Here is a 12363-nt window from a genome sequence, read left to right as displayed (position 1 = left end):
CTACAGAGAAAGGCCCTTCCTGACTGGGAAGGTGTCTTAACAAGTGCCTGGTGCTAAAAACGTTCCCCAATGTTATAAAAGTGTGAAATTCAACTTCAAACTGCATATAATACTTAAATAAAGCAATTGATTTAGCCCTTAAGAGTGTCTACCAGTGTATAGCCCATAATAAGCCCTTTATTCTGTTTGAGACTAAGAAAATGGCTTACCAATCGCCATGAGGGAAAATGACAGCCTTCCAGCATTACACAGTCTTGTTAGAAAAATGGCTAGTCATACCTTGAGCAGAAAAGTCTGCAAACTGTTCCCCCCAACTGAAGTTCTCTCATCTCAACAGTCCTGTGTGGGAACAGCAACTGATTTTAGTTACTGTCTGCTAAAATCATAATCCTCTTTTAAAACAGAACTCTTCATCTCTTTCTGTATCAGAGTAAATAGTACATACCAGCACTATTTTAAAATAACAAACTCTTGATAGAAGAATAAAAAACTACAACTAAACACCACAAACTCCTCACCATCCCAGAGGAGATGCTACTTGTTCAGAGCGGCAAGGAGAATGACTGGGGGGGGCGGAGCCTGGGAGGGACTATATGGACAGCTCTTGCTGTGTGCTCTCCTTGCCTTTCCCTGTGGGGGAGGAGAATATCCCACAAGTAATGGATGACGCCGTGGACCGGACACACCAATGTTGGAGAAAGTGTGTTTTTTTCCATTTTTTCCTCATACTTTATATTTTTTTTTATAGTAAATTATAAGATATGATGAAAATAATGGTATCTTTAGAAAGTTCATGTAATGGCGAGAAAAACGGTATATAATATGTGTGGGTACAGTAAATGAATAAGAGGAAAATTACAGCTAAACACAAACAGTGCAGAAATGTAAAAATAGCCATTGTCATGAAGGGTAAGAAATTTGAAAAATGGTCCGGTCATTAAGGGGTTAAGGCTTTTTTTTCCCCATTGTCTTTTTTTCATTCTGAAAACAAATGAAGGTTATAATAATAGATCTAAAATGGTTTAAACATACACATTAGTACCCAGATTACAAGTATATACCTGTTGACATATCTACCTCACACACAATATTGAATATTGTAAGATATCTATATATCATGTACAATGCAAGACTAATTTCAAAACCATGCAAATAATAATAATAAATAAAATAAAGGAGATTAGTGAAGTACATAATAAAATCCATTTATGCTTTTATTCAGCATTATAAACACAGAAACAAGCATTACAAAAAAAAAAAAAAACCACACTTTACATGCACAATAAAAAAAGATGAAGATCAATTATATCTGATACCTGGGCTCCCACGATGCCGTTTCCACCATAGAAGTTCTTTGCATACATATGCATAGACCCTCCCTTTCCTTTGGCACAGCCACCTCTTCGTCCTAGTAACAGAATATATAATGCCATTCATTATAGATAAAGAATATAAAAGCCAGTAATGATTTACAATTGAAAGCTGAGGACTATTGAGTGGCACAGAAGTGTCCTGCTGTGCTTGGCACTTCTCTGTTGCTACAAACACTTGTTCACTCATTAAAGGGACAGTATACACTCATTTTCATATAACTGCATGTAATAGACACTACTATAAAGCATAAGATGCACAGATACTGATATAAAAATCCAGTATAAAATGGTTTAAAAACTTACTTAGAAGCTTTCAGTTTAGCTCTGTTGAAAAGGTAGCTGGAAAGCCCACTGCAAATGGGAAATAAGACACTCCCCCCTCTTTTGCATATGAAAAGACCCTTTACACAAACAGGAGCAAGCTGGAGAAGGTAGCTGACGGTATTCAAATAACTTTGGGGCTTGGTTAGGAGTCTGAAAATCAGAGCAATGTTCTTTAAAAATAAGCAAAATTATACATTTAAAAAAAAAAAAAAACTTTATGGGCTATATAAATAGATCTACAAAACATTTATGCAAAGAAAAAATGAGTGTATAAGGTCCCTTTAAATGGCAGAAATACTCAGCGCACTGGCCAGATGGTGTAGATTTGTTCACACAAACACTCAATTAGAATAACAAGAAATATGATTTATGAACCCAAAATGAAAATGCAGTCACTCTCTTGAGGTGACTATATCCATTTGAGTCTGAATGATCCCTCTTAGGTACAGGCCTGTGTTTGCCAAAGACAAACTAAAAATAGTAAAGAAAATATTTGGTATTTATGATGTCTAACAAATCTTATGAGGGTGCAATAAATCAAACTGTTACATTTCTCTCTGACTGCCAAGTTTAAGAGGACATTTTAATAAAGAGCACATTAGTGTATTTTAGTTTTAATTAGAATGATTTCTGCAATACTCTTGTATTGTTGTAGTACTGCACTTACCTGTCAGTTCAGCTAAGATTTCCTTAACAGACACACCACGTGTATAAGTATATCCATGAGCTCGGTATGCAGTAATTAAGTGATCCGACTTATTAATAGCAGCTTCCATACCAACACAACAGGCTTCCTGTGAACAAATAAATAATGTGTTACATATACAGATTAGTCCAATAATTTTCTTTTCTTCAGATGGAGAGTCCACAGCTGCATTCATTACTTTTGGGAATTCAGAACCTGGCCTACAGGAGGAGGCAAAGACAGCCCAGCCAAAGGCTTAAATACTCCTCCCACTCCCCTCATCCCCCAGTCATTCTGCCGAGGAACAAGGAACAGCAGAAGAAATATCAGGGTGAAAAAGATGCCAGAAGAACAAAAATTACGGCCGCCCCACATAAAAAAACATGGGCGGGGAGCTGTTAACGCTTTCCATCTGAAGAAAAGAAAATTATCAGGTAAGCATAATTTATGTTTTTCTTCATAAATGGAAAAAAAGAGTCCACAGCTGCATTCATTACTTTTGCGAAAATACCCAAGCAATAGAGGACACAGAATGCAAAAACGGGAGTGTACAAGAGGCAGCCCATTCTGAGGGCACCAGGCCTGAAAACCCCTTCCCAACAAAATCCTGCTTCGTCCGAAGCCGAGAACAACTTTGAAAGAAAAAAGGAAAAGGCCCAAGAACACTGACCCGCAGATCATCTGTCTCCAAGAGACACCATTGCCAAGCAGTCTGTCTGCAAACAACACACTCCTTACTAAAGAAAGGGAACAAACTACCGTATTCTTCCACAAAGAAGAAAAAGACACGGCGAAAACATGATTGTACTTGTAAAGCGTGGCTAATCCCCCTTAAAGGACTCAAGGCGCTGCTCATTTTATCAACCTTGAAAGGAGGAAAGGCTGAGTAGACCTCGCCGAGGATCGAACATGCAACCCTTGGTTTGCTACAGTGCACTAGTATGCTGAGCTAGCTGTACAGCTAGCATAAGGAACTCCAGAAAAAAAATAAAAATAAAAAGGGCACAAAACAGAGCAAAAAAAAAAAAAAGAGAGAAACCGGGTCAGGCTAACAGAGACCCAACCAGTCTCATAGAAACAAGGGGAGGCAACGTCCAGACCCCAGAAATACAGAAACCACGAGATAAGGCTGGGAGTCTGAAACAGAGAGAGGATCTTCCCCTAACACAGTGCAACCGCATTCTTGAAAGCAACTGAAGACGAAGGTCACCAAGTCACAAAAAAGGTAGCTCAGAATATGAAATATTAAGAACGAAACCTTGTGCAGCAAGCTCCGATAGGTCTGACGAACAACACCTGAAACAAAAACATTGCACACTAAAAATGACTCTGAAACTTAAATACTTGCAGAACAAGTAGAAAGTAGCTGAAGATAGGATCCTTAAGCTTGCTAAGTATCCATTAACCAGCGGATAACGTTGCAGGCTAAGAGCCGCCAGTCCTTCCCACAAATCTTGATAGAGAAATGAGAAACCTCAAAGAGGCTTACCATACCTCGAATGCTTAGACGACGAAATAGCAGAGCAACAGATCTCAGATACTGCTCCAACACCAGACCAAGTGACAGACATGTCCGATAGACAGGGGGTACAGAAAGACCCCAGCCACAAGCACCCAGGGAATGGAAAGAAAAAGGGAGGCCTCACCCACCCCAACAGAGCTTGGATGCCAACCCAATCCGCTCCTCCAAAAAAAGGCACTCTCAAGGAGAACCCCCAAGGACCTGGAACATAGAAAAGTGCAATAGATCTATAGGAAGACCTGTCACAACTCTTTTGTAGAGAGATCAATTTTCAACAACAGGTGAAACAGAGCCCACAGAGCAGCAGATGCTGCCCCTTACAGAAATAAGCCACCTGATCCAACCTCCTACACACAGGGCAGGACAATGGCCCTCCAGAGAGAGGACAACCCAGCTCATAAGGAAGACACACTATCACCTCAAAAGGGAAGGGCACAGATAAGAACAGCGTACATGTCCACAAGACATGAAGCCATAGTATGATCAAAACACGGACCAAATGAAAAATCATCCACTGTTGACCCAACAGAGAAAAAACTCCCCATGAAAAGGAGCACACTCCGTCCGAAGTACAAGTCAGGCCTTAAAGTTTATAACCAGTACTGAAGGTGGATGTGAACCACGGCCTCCCTGCTTGCAAGCCCAAGGAGCTAGCCCCTATGTTGCAACTTAGGTCCCTGAAAAAACGGGGTCATCCCTAACCAGTCCACAGGATCATAAGTCTCCAGACATCCAAGAAGGATCCAAGACAAGAACCCTGGACCCGGAACCCAGAATCGTCCTAGAATTAACAACACCACCAGGGAACACAAGATACCCCCCGTCTGAAGTAATTAGACCTCACAGGGGATGATAACCGGGGTACCCGGAAAACGGGTAATGGACTCGCTCGTAATTCCCAGCCCAAAGGGAAGAAAACACCCTTGGCCGGAGATCAACACCCCCTAACAAGGTGCTAGGCCACGACAAAGTCACACTATTTCTCTAGAGCTCACAGGCAACACAAGAACGAGAACAGGGTCACCCAAAACAGAGTAGAAAAGAAAGGCTAGTCTCCATAATCCTTACGGATTAACGTTCCAGAGGACCACACCCAAGGGAGAAGAATGCAAAGCATTCCAAACCCAGGCTCAAAAACATCCCCTAAGCAGAAAGCTTGGAAAAAAGAGCCAAAACCTCCTATCGCCCCTGATATGGAGACAACCAAATCCAAAAGGAAGACAGAGCCTCAGGGCCTTGACTTCCTAATTAAGCGGCCAAAGCTGCCGGAAGAACCAGACAAAGTCCAGAAAGTCTTGACCCCAAGGAAGAGAACCTCTAAAAGGAACAAGTCCTAAAAGGACACTTGCAAATGAAAGGCAAAACCCGTCAGAACGGCGGTATGAAAGACCTAACTCCTAAAAAAAGTCGAAGGGTAGATACCCCTCCTGAGGAACAACTCTGAAATCTTCTGACACTTCTCTGCCATCCTCCTGTGATGAAAGGCAAAGAATGACTGTGGGAAAGGGGAGGTAGGAGACTTATTTAAGCCTTTGGCTGGGGTGTCACTGAACCATCCACCTCTGGGGATTCTAGGTTATCGCCCAGGAAGAACAGACAGACCCGCAGGACCAGCCCAACAGGGGTCAGAGACTTCCAAGCTCTGAACAGGAAAAGGATACACAAATAACAAAGACTATAAGAAGATTACTGCATCCCCTTATGTCTATGCATGCAAGCCAGTCGAAGATTAAGACTGAGAATCCCTTAAGAGTGGGATCCTCCAGCAACGCCAAAAACGTGTCTTAGTAGAACACGAAGGGGCGCCAGTCTATAACGAAAGGCGCAACATACCTTCACCGGGAAAAAAGAAAACACCGGCCTCAGGTGCAGTTGCTTCCCCGGAGGGCTGAACTGGACCAGGCGATCCCAGGCCTGACGAGCCCCAGTTATGGAACACGGACAATATCGTAAGCACACTCCCGGGAGGTGCCGATGCGCCAGCGCCAAAGATATCGTCATGCGGAACCGTGTCGTAAACCTCCGGTGGAAACAGGCCACACTCCATAGAAGAATAAGTAGCTTTTGGGTTACCTGCATGCGTAGTAAGAGTTGGTAGTAGGGAATTCGTCTCGTGGGAAATAAAATCCCCAGAGGTGGATGGTTCAGTAAGCACTTGATTCCCCGATCCCGAGGAACAGAGCACACTAAATCGGCATTCGGAATATAACTGATGGGCATGTATCACCGGGCCAATTCATATTCTTCGCAAGAAGTAGAGTCTGAATCACAGACATCCGTCTCCAAAAAATCTGAATCCTCCATAACTGGGACACTAAATAAAAGATGGACCAATAAGAAAAATCTAAACGGCACCTTACACCCCCAATGGCTGGGGCACTCACCACCTCCAGGGAACCAGACACCAGCGGACTAGGATTTCTCAGTCGCCAAACGGTCAGGAATGCGGAAATGGAGTCACAAGGTGAACCGTGCAGTCCATGCAAAAGCGAGCCCGACCGTAAAGGCTGCGTCACTAGACATAGGCCGTTATGTTCCAAAAGAGCCATGAGCCAAAGCAACACTACACAGCAGCAGACAGAATCACATAAACATAATTATAAACCCCCCTTTTCAATAACCCCCCTCAGGAGATATTAACCCTTGATTCCTAGATACAAAAAGGAGCCTCACTGAGACCCTATGTTAAAGTTATCCAGAAAGGTTGTAGCCCCTCTCGGATAAACAGTTGTAATTACGATACATCCATGATGAAAGTAAAATGAAACGATCTTACCGGAATCTACACCGTGGAACAGGAACACAGCCCTTCAAGTGTGACAGATGGTAACGTTGCTTCTCCATGGACTCGTCAACGCTGATTGCTTGTGGAGCTGTTAATATGAGTTGGGATGGTTTCGCAGAAAGACTCTCCCTGCATATCCGGACTCTAACTTTCGCCCAGGCTCTCACTGAGAGGCTGACAGGACTACATAAAACTCCAGTCCCATGCCGAAGAGTACTACCCTCCATAAGAAACTATCGAAAACTTCTAAAACTCCTCTGCCAGAATGACTGGGGGAGCGAGGGGAGTGGGAGGAGTATTTAAGCCTTTGGCTGGGGTTTCTGTGCCTCCTCCTGGTGGCCAGGTTCTGAATTCCCAGCTGTGGACTCTTTCCATTTAGGAAGAAAATATGGGTTACTACAAAAAAAAATTAAATAATAATAATAATAATAGTAATAATATTATTATAGGGACAGTACACACAGAATCATTTTCATGCAATTAATTTTTTTGAATAGCCAAACTCAACCCACCATTTTCCTTATTTGGGGGAGTCAATCTGCAGACAAGGCTAGTCATGGCCATACAGTTAGTATAAAGTACATTGTTCTGCAGTTGTCATCTGATAAAGACAATTCGTAACAGATATGTAGCAGTTAAAAAAGCCTTAAAAAGTCAACTGTGTGCATTTCAAGTTTTGAGAATTAAAAATTGCTCAATTTTCAGGGGTAGACTATGTAAAAAAGAGCAAAATATACATTAATGTATAGTTTTTTTTTATATATAAAATCTGTTCCTTTAATTTCTGAATTGGTGGAAGCTAGGATCAACATCTTTCAAAATGAATATGGAATACAGTTATACAGAATCTGTCAGTACTTTATTATGAATTGATTAATTTCTTAAAATGTATTTGCATTACTACAGGTATATAATAGGTGATTTCACTAAATCTTTAAGTTATTAAAAACCATGTGTATATTTAAGGTAACACGCAGCTTATTTAAACAGATCATGAAGTATGTTTGGCATCTGCTATAAATCACCATTTATTGAAGATGTGTCTGCAGACTTATCTATGGCGCTCAACTGACATGGAAAGGCATGATGGTTATAATTATTAGAAAAGTATTATTAACTCTGGAGTATTACTGGCGTTACATTGATAACGCGATTATATCTATTGACGCTGAGAAAGCGTTTGATTCTATACAATGGGATCATCTTTTCACTACTTCACTCAAATTTGGATTTAAAGAGGGATTTCTTGACTTTATTCAAAGATTATACGTAAAACCAATATCAGTGTTGATAATCAATGGTGATATCTCTCCAGATATAATATCATCAAAGAGTATGAGACAGGGATTCCCCTTATCATTCAATCTATAAATTGAACCACTGGCTATTCGCTTAAGAGAGCAGATACAAGGCATTTTAGAAACTTCAAATAGCATTGTATGCAGATGACTTGCTTATTTTTGTTAGGAATTCACAGGATAATATACCCAAGCTATTAAAAATCTTAAGAAATTTTGGTTCCTTTTCAGGATATAGAATACATTTTCACAAATCAGAAATTTTATGGATTAATAAAAATCACCTTTCAGCAGAAGTTCCATTCCAGGAAATCAAAGAATATATAAAAATATTTGGGACTTAAATTTAGTCCATCACCTGAACACTGGTTCGATTTGAATTTCCAAGAAATAAATTTCCAAGAAAAACTAGCGAAAATTGGCACATCTTCCAATATCACTATCAGGCAAAATTAATTTCAGAAAAATTATAATTTTCCCTAAATTACTCCGTTATGCAAAACCTACCCATATTTATAAAAATAAAATAAAATAGAGATTTATCCATTATTAATAGAATTTTCCCGGAATTTTTATGGGGTGTACATAAAAAAACCTAGATCGGGGGCGGAGCTAACCGCCATAGCTATTGGACGCACTGATCAGGAGCTCCTGATTTCAACACCATAAAATACGAATTCTCCCTGACAAAACTATTCTACTTAGCTTATAGCTAGTCAATACTGCTAAAAGAGGAAGCCGGGGATACGCGGATAAAGAATTGGAGGCTGTGTGCCTCATATTGAGCTGAGAAACGGTGAGGGGGTTCCCTATCACAAGCTGCAGCGCCATTTTGGAAGTCATTTTGGAAGCGGCTGTACTATTGCCCGTGATGGAGCCCCAAGTACTGTACGCCGACATCAGAAACCTACTGGAGGAGTACGGGAGGAGAATATGTGTGAGATTGGATGCTCTTACTGCTAAAGTTCAAGCAGCGCGAGCACGCAGCGCTACCACGGCTGAGGAACAAGATACACCACCGGAGTTACAGTGTGACGCAACACCTAAGGATTCCCAGCCGCGCTCCCCAGCATTGATGCTTGAGAGTGCAGGTCCCAAACTGGAGCCCGGTTTATTCTCTGTTGCCGCGAGTGGGTTGTGGACCTGGGAGACCACACAGCACGACAGCCTGTATATGGGGGCAGGCTCTGGGGTGCACTGCAGAGCTCATGCGGTGTCCCTCTCGCTTCTTCCTGGCTTTTCACCGCAAGTCTGTGAGGAATTAGAGCAGCTATCTCCCTGGAGTTCAATCCAACAGCAGCTGCAGGTTCAGCATTCTATCCACTTCTGCTCTGCTCCCACGAACCACAGAGACGGTATTGGTTGAGACATAGGACTATGTTTACATTGTGATGCTGTAAGCAACATTCATATGTATTTGCCCGCTTGTCAGTGCTATATTATTATCCCCTGCTGTGCATTAGATGATAAGTTATGAAGGCTCACAGTAGCCTGAGATGTGCGCATGAGGAACGGGACAATGCTGTTTTACTGTTCACTAAAAGAGAACATTAGATATGGATTCATACTCACAGGTCATAAAAGTTATTCTATTGTTGAAGCCTGGAGACTTAAATCTCATAAACTACTTGAGCTATGATATTGACTGCCATGCAATGTTTTATTTTATATTACATCATTACTCACTAATGCTTAGTATCAATGTTATTTGGATAGATAGGAAGAAAGTCTACATACCATATCAGTATATTACCATGTATGATCAACTTAGAGCTCTGTCTATAATGTACATTCTAGTTAAGACTGTCCACATGCTTAGGTGTCCTTATTCAGACAGACATAATGTTAAGTTATTCTATCTATATCTCCAGGCCCTATGTTATGAATGTAAGCTAACAATAGTAAGATCTGTCATTTTTTGGCTATCCCTCTGCCCGCCCCCCCTTCCTCTCCTCCCCCCTCGCCTTCCTTCCCCCTCCCCCCCCCCCTCCTCCCTTCCCCCTCCCCCCCCCCTCCTCCCTTCCCCCTCCCCCCCCCCCCCTCCTCCCCCCGCCTTCCTTCCCCCCTCCCCCCCCCCCCTCCTCCCTTCCCCCTCCCCCCCCCCCTCCTCCCTTCCCCCTCCCCTCCTCCCTTCCCCCTCCCCCCCCCCCTCCTCCCTTCCCCTCTCCCTCCTCCGTCCCTTCTCTCCTCCTCCCTCCTCCTTTCCCCCCCTCTTCCCTCCTTCTTTCCTCCTTCCCCTTCCTTTCCCACCTCCTCCTCTTCCCTCCCACCTCCTCCTCTTCCCCTTCCTTCCCTCCTTTCTCCTCCCTTCCCTCCTCCTTTCCTCCTCTTTCCCCTTCCCTTCCCTCTCCCCCCCTTCCCCTCCCCCTCATTACTTCTGTGCGGTTGGGGATGATTCCCCTTTTTCTGCACCCTTTTGGCAGAGTTTAGTAGCCTCTGCCCTACCTGTAGAGCCATGACCTAGTTTTTCTTTCCCCCTGCAACATGATAGAATGGCTCTCAGGGGTTCAACACAGGATCATTGATTTTATAGTGATTTCCTGTTTTCTGTAGTCTGCTTAAGATAATGGTTTAGAGATTGCCTATGTTTTAACGGAGGCTCAGCATTAATGGTTATCAGCTTATAATAATTATTAAGAGAGGCTATACTCCACGCTTTTCCAAATGATGATCTCTACAGAGCTACCCTGATGCCTTTACTATGCTTTACTGTATTGATATTATATATACACTTCATATTCTGTATTTATCCCACATAAGTTGAAATTGCAATCTTTACTATTATCTACTTTGCCATATCCTCAATTGTTTTGTTTAGCTTTGGGTCCCACGATTGGACCTGCTTGTCTGAGGATCTCGCAAAACTCACAAGTTTTAAAAAATGAGGTGCCCACTGTGTAATGTCATGTCAGTATAATATAAGTTGTATAATGTATTCTGATGATGAGACTGTTGTCAATGCGATATTTAACCTCAATAAAAAAAAAAAAAAAAAACCTAGATCATCAGTAGATAGGTTAACTCAGGGTAAATTGTACGCCGGTCTTGGCCTACCGTCTATAAAATGGTAAAACTTGGTCTGTATCGCAAAAATAGCACTAGACTGGATGACAACACTTGGATACTATTCTCTAGTAGAAATAGAATCAAATTTAGTTAAACCTCTTTCACTGTCTGCGCTACTTCATTTGGAAATAAAACATTTACCCAAGGAAGTTAAAAATGAGAATTATGAAGAATTCAATTATAGCTTGGCAGCAATTATGTAGAATAGGCAAGATAGAACCTTACTTTTCAAAATATCTAACCATATTCGGTAATCCAGAGTTCATGCCAGGGTTAAATTCTACAGTGTTTAATAACTGGAAAGACTGAGGTTTAATATTTTTAGAACAATTATGGCATAATGATAAACAAATTAAATCCTTTGACTCACTAAAAGATAAAATTCAATGTTCAGAATAAAGATTTTCATGAGTGAGTATCTCCAAGTAAGACATCTCCAAGAGACCATTAAAAATAGGCGCAATATACATGAGGACTGGAAAGAGATGGATATGGGCCTTAACCTTTATAAAAACGGCTGCACATCTATATCTTATTGAAATTAAATTGGTATAATTGGATACTTAAGAGGGTAGGGGATAAAAAAAATCTAGATTATATAGTCCGTATTTGGCAGATAAAGACTATAGGTTTTACTAAGGCACAAATCATGAATAGTCTTACTAGAGTGAGAGACTCAACTCTTTCCATTTCATGGCGAGAAACACAGATCAAATGAATTAATAATGCTTATTTAACCCCCATGAGATGACCAGATGGTCGCAGAGCAAGATACTTTATTGTACCAGGTGTCATAAAGAAAGGGCAGATATTATACATTGTATCTGGTATTGCCCAAAAGTAAATAGATTTTGGCATAAAGTGGCGTTCTGGATATCAAGAATTACAAAACAAAAAGTCAGATATAATTTACACAATATTATTCTCACAAAAGAATTTAGTCACAGATTTCTAAATGCTAAATTAATTAACAATACTATTCTATGCGGACGCTCAATTATATTGGCGACTTGGACAGAAAAGACATTTATTTCTAAGTTAAGACTCCAGATGGATCGAATTGCTAATCCACATTTAAATATAACCAAGTACTTTGCCAAATGGTACCCCTTTATTAATTCAGAACCAAGCAATATCCAAAAACAATTAGTATATCCATTTAAAGATACAACATATATACAGGAGGCAATGTTACATGCACATTTCAGATTTCGTTAGGATACATAGTAAAATCACACATTAAGGAAAGGAAGGAAAAGGGAACCCTTTCCTTTTTCCCTCCCTCACTCTGCCCCTACTTGCCAACCACT

At 41.2% G+C, this 12363-nt stretch overlaps 1 protein-coding gene across 2 annotated transcripts in view; it reads right to left on the bottom strand.

Moving 5' to 3' along the window:
* PDHA1 (pyruvate dehydrogenase E1 subunit alpha 1) overlaps positions 1-12363 on the bottom strand; it is a 41674-nt gene that overhangs the window by 16866 nt on the left and 12445 nt on the right. For both annotated transcript variants that reach the window (XM_053706391.1, XM_053706392.1), the window contains 2 exons: positions 2365-2491; positions 1317-1408 (listed from right to left, as the gene is read on the bottom strand). In XM_053706391.1, coding sequence (XP_053562366.1) covers positions 1317-1408; positions 2365-2491 — 219 coding nt within the window. The remainder of the gene's footprint in view (positions 1-1316; positions 1409-2364; positions 2492-12363) is intronic.

Source organism: Bombina bombina, chromosome 3, assembly GCF_027579735.1.
Source record: "Bombina bombina isolate aBomBom1 chromosome 3, aBomBom1.pri, whole genome shotgun sequence".
In the NCBI taxonomy this organism is placed as follows: domain Eukaryota; kingdom Metazoa; phylum Chordata; class Amphibia; order Anura; family Bombinatoridae; genus Bombina; species Bombina bombina.
The sequence above is the reverse complement of the archived record's forward strand: the minus strand, read 5'-3'. Positions and strand labels throughout refer to the sequence as shown.